This window comes from Suillus subaureus (assembly GCF_016647635.1).
Source record: "Suillus subaureus strain MN1 chromosome Unknown BJ212scaffold_21, whole genome shotgun sequence".
NCBI classification, from domain to species: domain Eukaryota; kingdom Fungi; phylum Basidiomycota; class Agaricomycetes; order Boletales; family Suillaceae; genus Suillus; species Suillus subaureus.
Genome location: NW_024538577.1, coordinates 586,673 through 599,365, shown reverse-complemented (window position 1 = coordinate 599,365; position 12,693 = coordinate 586,673). Strand labels below are relative to the sequence as shown.

The 12,693-nt window shown below is 45.1% G+C and overlaps 2 protein-coding genes across 2 annotated transcripts; one reads left to right on the top strand and one right to left on the bottom strand.

The window, feature by feature from the left end:
- Positions 1–2,373: 2,373 nt before the first annotated feature.
- Positions 2,374–7,074, top strand: BJ212DRAFT_1300706 (uncharacterized protein; the record flags this gene model as incomplete). The annotated part of the gene is made up of 16 exons (XM_041333026.1): positions 2,374–3,001; positions 3,652–3,801; positions 3,943–3,963; positions 4,007–4,179; positions 4,228–4,653; positions 4,693–4,878; positions 5,006–5,096; positions 5,320–5,570; positions 5,650–5,684; positions 5,755–5,815; positions 5,865–5,897; positions 5,947–6,187; positions 6,221–6,481; positions 6,561–6,763; positions 6,803–6,820; positions 6,991–7,074. The coding sequence occupies 16 exons, from the start codon at positions 2,374–2,376 to the stop codon at positions 7,072–7,074; spliced, it is 2,862 nt and encodes a 953-aa protein (XP_041191885.1).
- Positions 7,075–10,119: 3,045 nt separating this feature from the next.
- BJ212DRAFT_1363681 (uncharacterized protein) lies at positions 10,120–12,665 on the bottom strand. The gene is made up of 16 exons (XM_041335993.1): positions 12,427–12,665; positions 12,359–12,371; positions 12,239–12,301; positions 12,152–12,185; positions 12,083–12,102; positions 11,978–12,020; positions 11,895–11,923; positions 11,712–11,791; positions 11,557–11,660; positions 11,479–11,505; positions 11,408–11,429; positions 11,201–11,353; positions 11,076–11,153; positions 11,009–11,020; positions 10,944–10,950; positions 10,120–10,888 (listed from the first exon to the last, which is right to left on the bottom strand). Exons 1-16 carry the CDS (start codon positions 12,471–12,473, stop codon positions 10,466–10,468), a joined length of 1,155 nt encoding a protein of 384 aa, XP_041191884.1. The 5' UTR covers positions 12,474–12,665; the 3' UTR covers positions 10,120–10,465.
- Positions 12,666–12,693: the final 28 nt, after the last annotated feature.

Below are 12,693 nucleotides of genomic sequence, written 5' to 3'. Positions count from 1 at the left end.
GTTGAGCATGCGTCAGAGTTATGGCTGAATGTTAAGAACCATGTTGCTCAAAGGAGAAAGAGACTGACTCAGAGGGGCTTGGCCTCAGCTCATATGCTGTGCCCCTTACCCAAGTATGTGCCCTTTATTTCATATGAGGTCCGATGATGGTCCAACAAAGTCTGGAGGACTTCCAGAGGCTGATGTTAAGAACCATGTTGCTCAAGGGAGAGAGAGACTGACTCAGAGGGGCTTGGCCTCAGCTTGTACACTGTGCCCCTTATCCGAGTATGTGCCCTTCATTTCAGAGGGAGTCCAATGATGGTCCAACAAAGTCTGGGGACTTCTGGAGGCTGGCTACTCTGGTGGAGTGCTAGAGGACTGCTGGAGGAGTGCAGGAGAGTTCTGGAGGAATGCAGAAAGTGTTCAGGAGAGTTCCCACTGCAAGGTAATACTTCTACAGGAAACAGGATGGAAGGATAGGAGGTCTGAAGGTCCAGAGGACAGGAGGACAGGAGGGCAGGATGATGGAGGACAGAAGGACAGGATGTCCAGAGGTACGAAGGACAGGATGTCCAGAGGTACGAAGGACAGGATGTCCAGAGGTACGAAGGACAGGATGTCCAGAGGTACGAAGGACAGGATGTCCAGAGGTACGAAGGACAGGATGTCCAGAGGTACGAAGGACAGGATGTCCAGAGGTACGAAGGACAGGATGTCCAGAGGTACGAAGGACAGGATGTCCAAAGGTATAGAGGGTGGAACATCCAAAGGACAGGATGTCCAAAGGTATAGAGGGTGGAACATCCAAAGGACAGGATGCCCAGAGGTATGAGGGACAGGAGGTCCGGAGGTCCGGAAGGAATAGGGGCTACATCGGACAAAGTCCAATGTAGAAGCAAACAGAGGTAGACTACCCTAAGGTAGAGTTGGAGAGAACAGGGATTGGACCTAAGTCTGGAAAGAGGGTAAGTGCTGGAAAGGCAAAGCTCTGGCCTAGGGAATCAATCCCTAGGCCTGATGAGTAGGACAGACTTAGGTGGACCAAAGTCCAAGAGAGGATTGGGCAAGTCTAAGTTGATATTCAAACTAAGGAAACCACAGGAGTATCTACAGGGGTTATATACTGGAGACTATCTGAGGGGATCAGTAAGCAAAGGAGCAAGGCTATGTACAAGCATGTGGAAACACATTAGTAAGTAAGATGGAACATAACTAAATGAACTCAGAGATGAAGACTCATACAAGGATCAATAAGCAAGACAGAAGAAGAGGTAACCAAAAGCCAGAAAGGCAGAGATGCCTAAATGGGGATAGGTGCAGGATATCAGACAGAGGGTGGGAATAGGTCCGGAGTTAATATCTGGAGGTCTGGAGATCTAGAGATCTGGAAGATGAGGTGGATACAGGACCAGAATATGATGAGGTGAATATAGTCCAGGATCCAAGATGAGGTGAAGTCCAGATGTCTTACTGGATGGAGTGTGCATAGGGTGGATGGGACAGGGGGGTATGGATCAGGCTAGCAGTGGAGATCCAATGGTCCAGAGCTCAGGGGTAAATCCAGAGCATAGTCGATCCTGCTGAGGTGTGGAGCACACAGCAGAAGGGGATCTGGGAATGAGTTGGATATGAAGTGGGGTCCTGGACATAGGCTCAGAAGGCGTGGGAATATTATGGAATGTGAGTCTGGATTGTGGGATATGACACTGAATCATTTTTGGGACAAAAGCACTTACTTCCCTCTTTCAATGTAGCTTTTATGGAAGAGTTTGTATCACTTTTCACTATACTAGTCTTTATGGCTTGAGTTTGATAAGAGATAAGAAAAATTTGCACATATTCTTATGCCAACCTTTGACCATCATCACTGAGTACAATGCCCTCCAAATCATCCAAGTCATAGTCAAAGTCAAAGTCAAAGGCAAAACAATATTTCTCAACACTAGTGATCAGAATAAAACTGGGATCCTTCATCAAAGTTCCTCTAATTCATGATGTGCCAATGATGGACAGGCTAACTACTCAAGAGCTGAATCAACTAGTCCTCCAGGAGCCCACAAGTCATATCAAATGAAGTACCCCCCTTGGGCATCTTCTATCCATCATTTTCCAATCCTTCAAGGTTTGAGTGCCTCATGCAGAGGATCTTTGGATCCCTCTCTCTCAGATTCAATATTGTAATGAGTGGATTGATAATCAGTTTTGTCAACACTAACCAACAGACTCCGTGGAACTTTGGGATAGCAAGGCAAAGATATGGAACTGGGGGCTGCTGGATCTGCCCCCAAAAAAGCACACAAACAAAAAGGGTAAAAAACATGAGGAGGGACAGCCGTTTGGGGGGGGGGGGGGGGGAGTCAGGTGCCCAGAGGCAGTGCTTCCCATTCTAACATGACTACTGAGCACATAGTTGCAGGGCTTTTGAATGCCCTCACAGCGGCACTTTCTGGACATGATGGACTCAAAACTAAGCAAGTGAATCATGTATGGAGTGGGGCCCACTCAACCACCCCAATCAAGGGAGAAGACATCCCCTGCAAACCTGACATTGTTATGTCAGATGAACCAAACCCTGGGTGGGGAGGCATCAAGGTTGTCATTGAAATAATGAGCAACAAGTACCAGCCAGGGAAGTGTGCTGTGAAATCCCTTGATACCAAGGTGTATATCATCTTGAAGCACCAGCCCTGGAGGTGCTTCACTCTCATGCTATCTTTATGCAACCACTATTGTGAACTTTGTGTCCATGTATATGACCACTCTGGTTCTGCCATATCCCCTCCATTTCATATCAGCTGGCAGAAGAACAAATTTCTGCAGATCCTCTCATTGATTGTCTTCAGCAATGGCAAGTGCATTGGTTTCAATATGATGATGAATTTTCAACAGCTCAAACTCCCTGTGTTATTCTGTCATTCCATTCCTCCTAGGAGATTGTGTCTTCAGAAAAAGAGGGACACTCACAGTGAATCTGGTACACAGGCTAAGACAGGAGATGCAGCATCAGGCAAGCAGTCAGGTGAGTCAGTGGAGTCAGGTGAGGAGTCAGACAAGGAGTCAGATGAGTTAGGATATGAGTCAGCGTCATCATACAAACCTTTGTCCCCACATTGCCTAGACACTCTTGACAGTGATTCCTCAGGCTTATCAAGCACCTTCCCCTCACTTGAACAAGATGAGTGGCCTGATATTAGGACTGGTCTTCCTACACTCCCCTCTAAACTGCTTCCCTTGGCCACTCCTGCCTTGCTAGCTCCTTTTATTTCCCAACATTCCATTCCTCCGAATTCATCGCCAATCAGTGAAATTCAAGTCAATGACAACTGGTATGATATCCTAGAGGTTTTTTTATTTTTATTTTAAATCCAATTTCTGTCCATTGGGGTAATATACCCTATGTCATACAGTACTAGCTAGTCTACAGGGCCCCTGCCCTATCTACATCTCTGAATTCATGAATGCCCTGATGTGAGGAGGTCCCCCGCCAGTCTGCCATTCCCACTGGCCGTTTTAGACACGCTATTCATTGAAGATGAGTTTGACTTCTCTCTTCTTATCATAAGGTGGTTCAACTGGTGTGTATTAAGGTATACTGAAGTGCATACTTGGTTTTGTTTTTGAGTCATGACCTGGTTAGTTGTGGCACTGTTTGCTACTTGGCTAGAAAAGATGATGAAGAGTACACCATCAAGGACCACTGGGTCCTTGGGAATGCAGATGATGAAGATATCTTAAATGAGGTTGCTATGTTGAAGGCAATGCAGGGTGTTCATGGTGCCCCAGAACTCGTAGAATTCAGCAAGGTTAAGCTGTTGACTGGTGAGGTCAACAACATGAGGATTTACCAATATCAAGAGCTCCCCAGCTTAGTTGGCACTTAGCACACTCATTTTTGGCTTGTCATGAAGCCCTGGGGGCGACCTTTGCATAAATTTCAAACAAAGTTGGAATTTATTCAAGCTATATGCAACATTGTGGCCAGTAAGCATCCCTCTTTCATAATACACATGCTGATACTAACCAGTGATTGTTACCCCAGTTCAACAGGAAGTGCATCAACAGGGTATCTTGCATCATGATTGCAGCCTCCACAATGCAATGATCAAGGATGCTGACGGTAATAGCCTTGGAATGTTGATTGACTGGGAATTCACTGTGACTATCACACCAGAGAATACATACACTATCGGTGGAACAGTAAGTGGATCATTGATTCAGGAGTACATTCACTGACTCAACTTGCAGGGCACAATTCTGTTCATGTTGTGGCAGCTCCTGCAGCAAGTGAAAAAGTTCTTGGTCTCCAACACTGCAAAAAAAGGGGTGTTGTCATCATCACCTTTGGCAATAAAATTTGTCAAGCAAGACTATTTGGATGATCTTGAATCACTATTTTATGTCTTTTCTTGGATCTGCATCAAGTACAGCAGCCCTCTTGGTGTAGAATGCCATTTGAACCCTTCAAAAGTATGGCTTCTGCATGTGTGGAGCAACTGGAATATTGTGGGATGCTTTGAGAACAAGGTTGCATTCTACACAGGGGGTGAGGGTGAAGCTGCACTCCAAGTGCAGTTTGATGACTACTTCCAGGATCTTATTCCCCTCACACTGGAGTGGATGGACCTCCTGAGGCTCAATTTTCCAGTTCAGATTGGCAGTGTTGACAGCCAGGTTCTCCACTGACCCATTGAATTTGCCGCACTGCTCAAGATCCTGGACAAACACATCACTGGACTTCTTAAGGGCGAGCCTGAGCTGGGCCCTGAACGGTTGCTCCACAAGAGGTTGGTAGATAAGCATAAGCAGGATGTGCATGCATCAGGACAGATCATGAAGGAAATGGACTGCACCACAGTGAAGAAGTGCGGTCTGAATGACAAGTGGACTGTCAAACCTGTGAAGAGGAACAAGACATCAAACTCAGAGTAGCTAGGCTGGTTTTGTCATCAATCTTGATTTCATTTGTGTACACAGTACTAGTATATGTTTTCACCCATGCAGTGTTTATGTTTTTGCATTGTAGTATTCATTACATGTTTTACCCCTTCTTGCCATCAACTCAGAAGTAGTGACTCATCGCAGCTGTTCCCATGACTTTGGGAACATCCTGGCTAGTATGCAATGTTACAACATTGAGCTTGTTCTCCTCATGTGATCCTCCATTCAACTATATTCCTGCAGGAATGCAGTCACTTACACTGCTGGTTGAGTCATACTGCCTACAAGTGTGACATGTTGCTTGGTCCAAGTTGGTCAAGTCAAATCCCTTAAGAGTTGAGTGTATTTTGTCTGGGTCTTGTCGCTTATCTCCCTTCTGGTGTTCCTACCCTTTGTCAGTCTCAATCATGCCTCCTCATCCCCAAGCTACATCTAGCCCCAAAAGAATGAAGGCAAAGCGCAAAGTTGCAGAATCTGGTATCCTAGCACTCACTGGGCAAGGAAAGAAGGTGCAGACAGCAGATGAAGTTGGTTTGGTGTCGCTGCAGCTACCTTCCAATGTCAATGCTCCCCCCATTTGCCATTCTGGTCATCCTGGTACAGGTACAGGAGGAAGGAATGCTCAACTAGAGAAAGCTGGTGCAGCTCTGGTAGCCCCAATATGGACAAGCCAACCTAAGGGCTCCATGACCCTTGTGCCAAATATCTCAGCAAACCCTCTTGCTCCAGAATCACACTGAAAGGGCTGTGGCAGCCATCCACAGGTAAGCTCAATTTTTTATCTGTGCAGTTGGGGCTGATGTTAAGTGTTTAGAAGCCTCCTCCGCCATATAGCATCTCAAACAGTACAGGCTCTACCATCATGAGTTCCTATCAGAAGGGGGAAAAAGCCAAGGTGAGGCATTTTTTCTTTATGATGATACAATGATCAATCATTCAAATAGACATCTTCTGTCCCTGACCTGCAAGCTGAACCGGTGAGGAACATCATATCATATTTAAATCAAGTGTTCATTTTTACTTCAGGACATCACCTGTGGCAAGTCAAGCCATCAATCATTGCAACTGGGTTTATTACTCTGCGAAATGGGTGGACACTTCAGATTTCAAACACCTCAAGGCAGCCCACCAATTGTACCACCTGGAACAGAGCCAGATCTGCAAGCACTGAACAATTCTTATGTAGTGATCATGATAGCCAAGAAAGACACTAAGTATTGTGCCTGCAGCGCTGTTCAAAGCCTTGCTAGAGGCCATCAGTCTTCTAGTGGGCCAGCCAATGATGATCTTCTATGATCAGTGCCACCTTCAGCTACCTTAGACCTACTTTCACACCCTTTGTCCACTGCATGCATTGTTCTGACTCTTTCCAAAGACTATTTGGACCTGTCCCTACGAACAGTCAGCTCTGAACCTGGGACTAACCATTCATTGCAACAATCCAATTCCAATGATTTGGATATGTCAGGCTCTGGTGAAAGTAGTGCGGGTGGTGAAGACAATGACAATTCTATTAATGGTGATAATGCTGGTGAAAGGGAGTTTGGTTGGGCTGAGGTTGGTGAGTACCATTGTGTACACCCAGGTAAATGCCATCTTTGCATATGATGGTCACCATGGTCACCCTGATTATTTCATAGGTTTTTCTTGGGAACCAGAACCTTCCCTGGTCCATGTTACTTCCACTCTTGCTCCCGACTTTGACTTTCAATACTCCTGCGACAAAGATGACATGAACACCAAGCAAACATTAGCTTTTGACAAACCATCAAGTAATGAGATTGCCTTGGAGGGTGCTCAATGTGTCCCTGAAGTCTCTGAACTTGAACTTGGTGGTTCTCAGGTGTGACACCAGTCTACAAATGAAACTCAAGGTATTCAGGAACCTGATGGCTCTCAGGTATGATGTCCTGTCTGGTGGCCTATCCCCAAGCACTCAACAACTACTTCATTTCCAGCCTGCAGATGTAGCCAACAACATTTTAAATTGGCATCATAAGAAGAACAGGCAACCCCCATCTTCCTGACCCTGCTTCCCTAGAACTCTTATGCCATGCTGTCATGACAAAGGATCCAAAGAATGACAAGGGTCCAGTCAACACACAGCAACCAGCTAAAGCCAAATGTTCACCTGATGGGCCAAAGCCTACATAGCTGGTGTTCTACCCAGCCTGCTAGAAGAGTTTCCTTGAGGATGCAAAAGAAGAGTGTCATGCCCAGCATGCACTAGAGAACCCATTCCCAGCTCTAGTTAAAGACTCACCAGGCTCTGTCTCTGAGGCCCTTTTAGCTGTTCTTTACCAGTGGGATACAGCCAGTAAACAATTTGAACCTGGTAAGCTTTAGTCTTCTCCAGTGCATGTGTATCTGACCAAAGTACCAGATTATTGGCCTATTCACAAGCCCAATATGGCAAAACTCATAAGTTATCACTGGTCTTTGTGTTTGCTATTCTCTCATACTTCCTGTCATCCAGTTATATGAAGATCTCTCAACTTGGCACTCTGAGCTCAAGAAGAATGTCATTGTGATTGCCTCAACTATGCCTGGCCTTGTCCCCCATCAAATATCCCACCTCAAGAACATGCTTTGTGGGTCCAAGGTGTGGCTACTGAGTTAAAGGCAGGCTCAAAGTTTCTACACGATGGTACAGACAAACAGGTTTGCTGCTGTCATATCCACATATCCAGATCTCAGATCTGACCCTTATCTCAGGTCCACATCTTATCTCAGATGCTATCCACATCTTATCCCCCTCCAACATCTCGTCATTCAATCTGTCCACTCATCCGGTCCAGTCCACAACTCATCCGAATCCACAACCAGCGCTCATCTCTTTTCGGTAACCCCCTAACTCTGGTATTTCGGTTATCTGTATATCCGTCCTGCTCCCTTATCCACTACCTATGTTTCATTTCTGTTTCATTATTTGTGATCCATTTCTACTTACCAATAGACTATCCACATGCTTCGTACATAGCCTCAGACTCTGCTGATTGATCATTCCATTAGATACCTATAGTATATAACCTCCTGTAACTTTCTGTAGTATGGCAGTTCAAATATCATCTTAGTTCTGCTCATTCCTGTCCTCCAGACTTGAGTACCTCTACTCTTGTCACCCTCTGAGACTTAGGATTGATTCCTATAGTCTATCTGTATCCGCCTCTGTCCCCAACAGTCCACTACTGTTAGTTTCTAGTCTGGACTCGTCCAGATTAGCCACACGATATTTATTCCTCATCCAGAAGTCATCCGGATCCATTACGCTACTCATCCGACCTTCCAGATGCACTAGGCTTGCCTTCCTGAAATAAGGGGCAATACTCGGGTAAGGGGCACAGTGTACGAGCTGAGGCCGAAGCCCTTCAGATCCAGTTACCCCTTTGAGTACGACCTTAACAGCTGCCCGTATAATTTTATGAGTATCTAAATAACAAGGCACTGCAGGGAAAAACATGGAACTTTGCCAACCCTGCACTCTGTGATGCCATCATCATTTTCATGTACACTGGACCATATAGAATCGCTCAAAGACATTCAGACATTTTCAGCAAGCAGTTGCCTTTGTCATGCTTGGTGTTGGTCTCTGCTGCAGTATTTTATTATTATTATTTTCACATTCAACAACAAACTAACTTGTTTCATAGTTTGTTTGCATTCTCAACAGCCTCATGAAAAATGGGAGCAGAAAATCATCCCAAAATTCACCACCAAGGAATATTGCCCAATCTATGCATCTGTGCTCAAGTCACTCCAAGACATCATAAAACATCCTTATCATGGTCCCAAGTTGGTCAAGCAGCTCTGATTGTGGGCTGAGGCTGGATGGCAAGGATATGCTCACTTCTAACAAGTCTAGCATGCTAACTGTATTCATGTAGGGCAGCATCTTGCAAACTCAATGGCAACAACATGTAAAAGATGGCAAGCATCTAAAGAGAACAAACTCAAGTGAGTTCTATAGTACATCAGTAAGGAGTGTAGTGTGTATACTAGTATATGACTTACCCCCAGTCAAGTACAAGAGACTGGGGGAAAATGCAGAGAGACTGTAATGAGAGTACCATGCATGGAGTTGCCTAATATGGTAACTCCGCCAGTGTGGTGAATGAGAGTCTAAGTCAAATAAAAAACGAAACACTATGTACTATGTTGGCAGGTTGACTTCCAACACACCCCCTGTCCTTGTGGGAATAATGCATCAATAATTGTATGCTCAATAATACATTACTTTTAATCTACTTTTAATTTACTTTTAATACTTGGTGATAATTATAAATTTTGGTTAAAGGGTTAGATGTTAGAGGTTAGAGGGCTTGTTAGAGAGTTAGAGGTCAGGGAGTTAGTGGTCAGTGGCTAGTGGTTAGTGGTTAGTGGTTGGTTAGGATTAGCCAGGATTATATTCTGACTTGGAGAATTTAATAAAAGGTAACCTAGGTTACAGGTTTGGTGTACTGATAGTTACAACAGTTAATGCATTACATCAGTCTTGTAACTATCATCAATTAATGCATTAATATGACATGGTAGCCTGGGGACCAAGCTGTGTGCCTTGTGGGCTGTCCGGCACTGTCCGGTGCTGTCCAGAGTGAACTGAGTTGCTGATGAAAGATTGATCTTTGCACTCAGTCTGCACTTCTGGCTAGCTTGACTGATTGAGACTGAAAGCGGCCCAAGGTTGCATCTCATTTTTCTCTCTCATTACTCCCTTTTAACACCTGCATTTCGTTTGTGCCATAGGCCAGCGACTCTGAAGCTGCTCAGAGACAATGATGAGATATCTTTCGGGAATTGACACTCATTCTTATCTATACATGGCAATGCAACGGCCAAGGTCAGTACATAATCAATTAGTCTGGACAACATGTGTTCTGCCCTATCTGAAATAATACACACAATTACGGACTAGGTAGAGCAGCAGTATGATTGAGATTGTAGAGTGGCTGACGAGTACAAAGGGGAATTGATCGAGAACAACACAGGAAAATATGAGACGCGCAAGAAGTAGTAAGACAGATAGGCGAGTAGAAAGATAACGAAAATAGAAGGGGAAGGATGAAATAAATTTGAGAGAGATGGTAGAACAATGGTCGTGTCACAGAGATGAGACGAGCGAGGAGAGAATAGTGGACGTAAGGCTAGTAGCTAGAGCGAGAGAGGACGAGCGGTTGAGACTTCTGAGGTTTTCTGACAAGCTTGGAGCAGGAAATCACTGAGTAGTATTCTGCTAACGAAAATGAGAGTACATGCGCTGTATAAATACATTCTGAGAGCGTTTGATACGGCCGGAACTAGGAAGAGGTCATGGGGAAGAGAGAAAGCATATATGGTGTAGGACGGTCTCGTGGTACATGAGTACAGGGTAGAGTGACGAAGGAGAATGTAGAATAACGAAAAGAAAATGGAGAGTAAGGGTTGTTTCCCCGTAAGTCTGATGTGAGGCGTAGAGCTTATTCGCATCCGTGACTGACGTGGGCGCACTTGACGCGAACTCTATTTGAAGGTCCAGTCGGTGCGTAAGGGATACGGAATCCCTACAAGATCATACAATATCAGCAGTATTCCACTCGTTGGAATTTGAGACTGAAGGCCAGTCGGCATGCTCGATAACTGGACTCCCCCCCACGGGACTTTGGGCGCCCGAGATTTTGGTAGCAGAATATATTGCGCTCAAATGAGGCTGGGTAGCAGAGATTGATGGATTCTCTGCGAAAGTGATGGCTCGCATAGTGGGGGAAAGAGAACTTGTAGAGCCAGATCGCGCACGGCTCCTCGACCCAACGGGCGCTGTGGAGGGGACAGAGTGTGATCGCAATCGGTTAAGAGCGACAACTCCCCCTGAGGGTGTTGATATGGCATGATTGCGTGTAGACATGATAATATTTTCCGCTTGCAAGTGAAGGCGACTATGTCCATAATACGCTTCCTTCTTGAGGTTCAGAGTGATCCTTGACATCATTGTGACCTGTTGACCGGAAATGGTCAGGCTATGCCAAATGCACACTTCAATTTGTACTCACGGTGAGACTGTAATAGAATGATGTTAGCCAATCATTGCTACTCGTGGTTTACAATAAAGACTCACAGAAGCCCGAGCCTGTGCAGTGTATTGTAAGCAAACAAGATCTGAGTAAACACGAAGATGTGCGTACTGTGCGGCAATATTTTTCACCCCCTGGTGAGCTCTAATTATCATGATTGTCAACACCAGATTTACGGCGCAAATGACGCTGCATGGTTGGTGAGCTCTAATACCCGGAGAGTATGGCTCGCGCACCTGTAATACAGTAACCCGTCTGCGAAGAGAGTACGAATAACATGACTTGCTTCTTTATTGCGGATCAAAGAAAACGTGCGGTTGAACGTCAACCCAAAGACATACGTGTCGTAGAGGAGAGGCAACCAAGCTGAAGCCGAAGCAATACTGCCGCTGGGAAGTATTTCAGAACTCACATCCGCACATCAGTCGTATATAAGGACACACGAATTGAACACCATGGTACAAGCTGTGAAAACGTGAATAAGGTTGTCGTGTGCAAAAAATGAGTATCTCACAGTGAATATTGTCTGTGTGAATAACAGCTGGGGGCTTGTCATGAACTCATGCATAGCGTGGCAAAGATGAAAACATACGTCCACCATAAGTCAATAGCCATGCAGTCACTACGATCCAAGCTAGCAGTAATAATACCGCCAGCACAACGGCAGCCCGTTGATGTCTATACATTGCAATGACCCTGTGTGCTCCGTCATCAGCAGATGCTTTCTTAGAGGGGAACAAATTTCACCGTAACAGCATCATTAGCCCGACTATCTCAATTCCTATAGCTGTCATAGCCCCTTCGTATCGGACAAAATGCTGGCAACTTGGACAATGTCAACTGAGTCCAGAAGCGCAGTGCAATACTGACCTCTGCAGTCAAGTTTCTAAGATTCATCACTGGCAATGGGTATAAAACATCAAAACTCACTTTGTAGCTCCATGAAGGGAGGTTGTAGGCTGATAGTAGAAGAGGTCACGGATAAAATTGTGAGCCAAAAGTGATGTACTCACCAACCAGATTCACGATAAAGCCGAGAGGAGTAAGATATCGGTTCTGGGACATAGACCCATACATGTGAGATTTTAACTGGTAGATATTGTCAATCATATGCATACCAGTAGAAACAAGTATACAACTAAGCAGGTTCAGATACTAACGCATATTCATATGGTGAAGCCACTCACGGATCCCCTTATGGCCTTTCCAGATAAATTCGATCTGAGTACTGTGTTGAGTTTCACCGATTTCTGGTGCAATTGCCAATGTCGCACCTCATCTCCGCTGGTGACGAGGTGGTCCCAAACCAATATGGTAAAACCTACGAACCCAATATACTAAATCATGAGATACGTACATCAGCCACTGCAACAGTAGATCATGGGACAGCGTACAATTGTTTGGTCCCTAAAAAGATGGGCATCAAGTATGCAAAGACGAACAATAGGCAAGCATGACATACTTTCCTGTCACGTCCTGCATTGCTTCATTCACTGACGAGAGTGACATCGATCTACGGAAACGACAGTTGAAGATAAGTCAGCAAGGTGGTCCAGTACTTCAGGGAAAGTTTCAGGATTGTCAACCCCGAAAGGTTGTCTGGATTGAATTATGGAGGATGGAGAAAATGTGGACCACCACGTTGTGATGAACTCATTTTATAATACACAGCAGCACTGGCATGGGCATTCATAAACATTCATATTAAGTGCGCCTGACCAAGTTATGG

Excerpts from the sequence above, each read along its gene's own strand:
- BJ212DRAFT_1363681 (XM_041335993.1), bottom strand. The coding sequence starts at position 12,473 with ATGTCACTCTCGTCAGTGAATGAAGCAATGCAGGACGTGACAGGAAA. Across the intron at positions 12,186-12,238 it reads TCGTCACCAGCGGAGATGAG|ATCGAATTTATCTGGAAAGG; the intron begins GTGCGACATTGG and ends CACAGTACTCAG. Across the intron at positions 12,021-12,082 it reads TTGTATACTTGTTTCTACTG|AACCGATATCTTACTCCTCT; the intron begins GTATGCATATGA and ends TCTATGTCCCAG.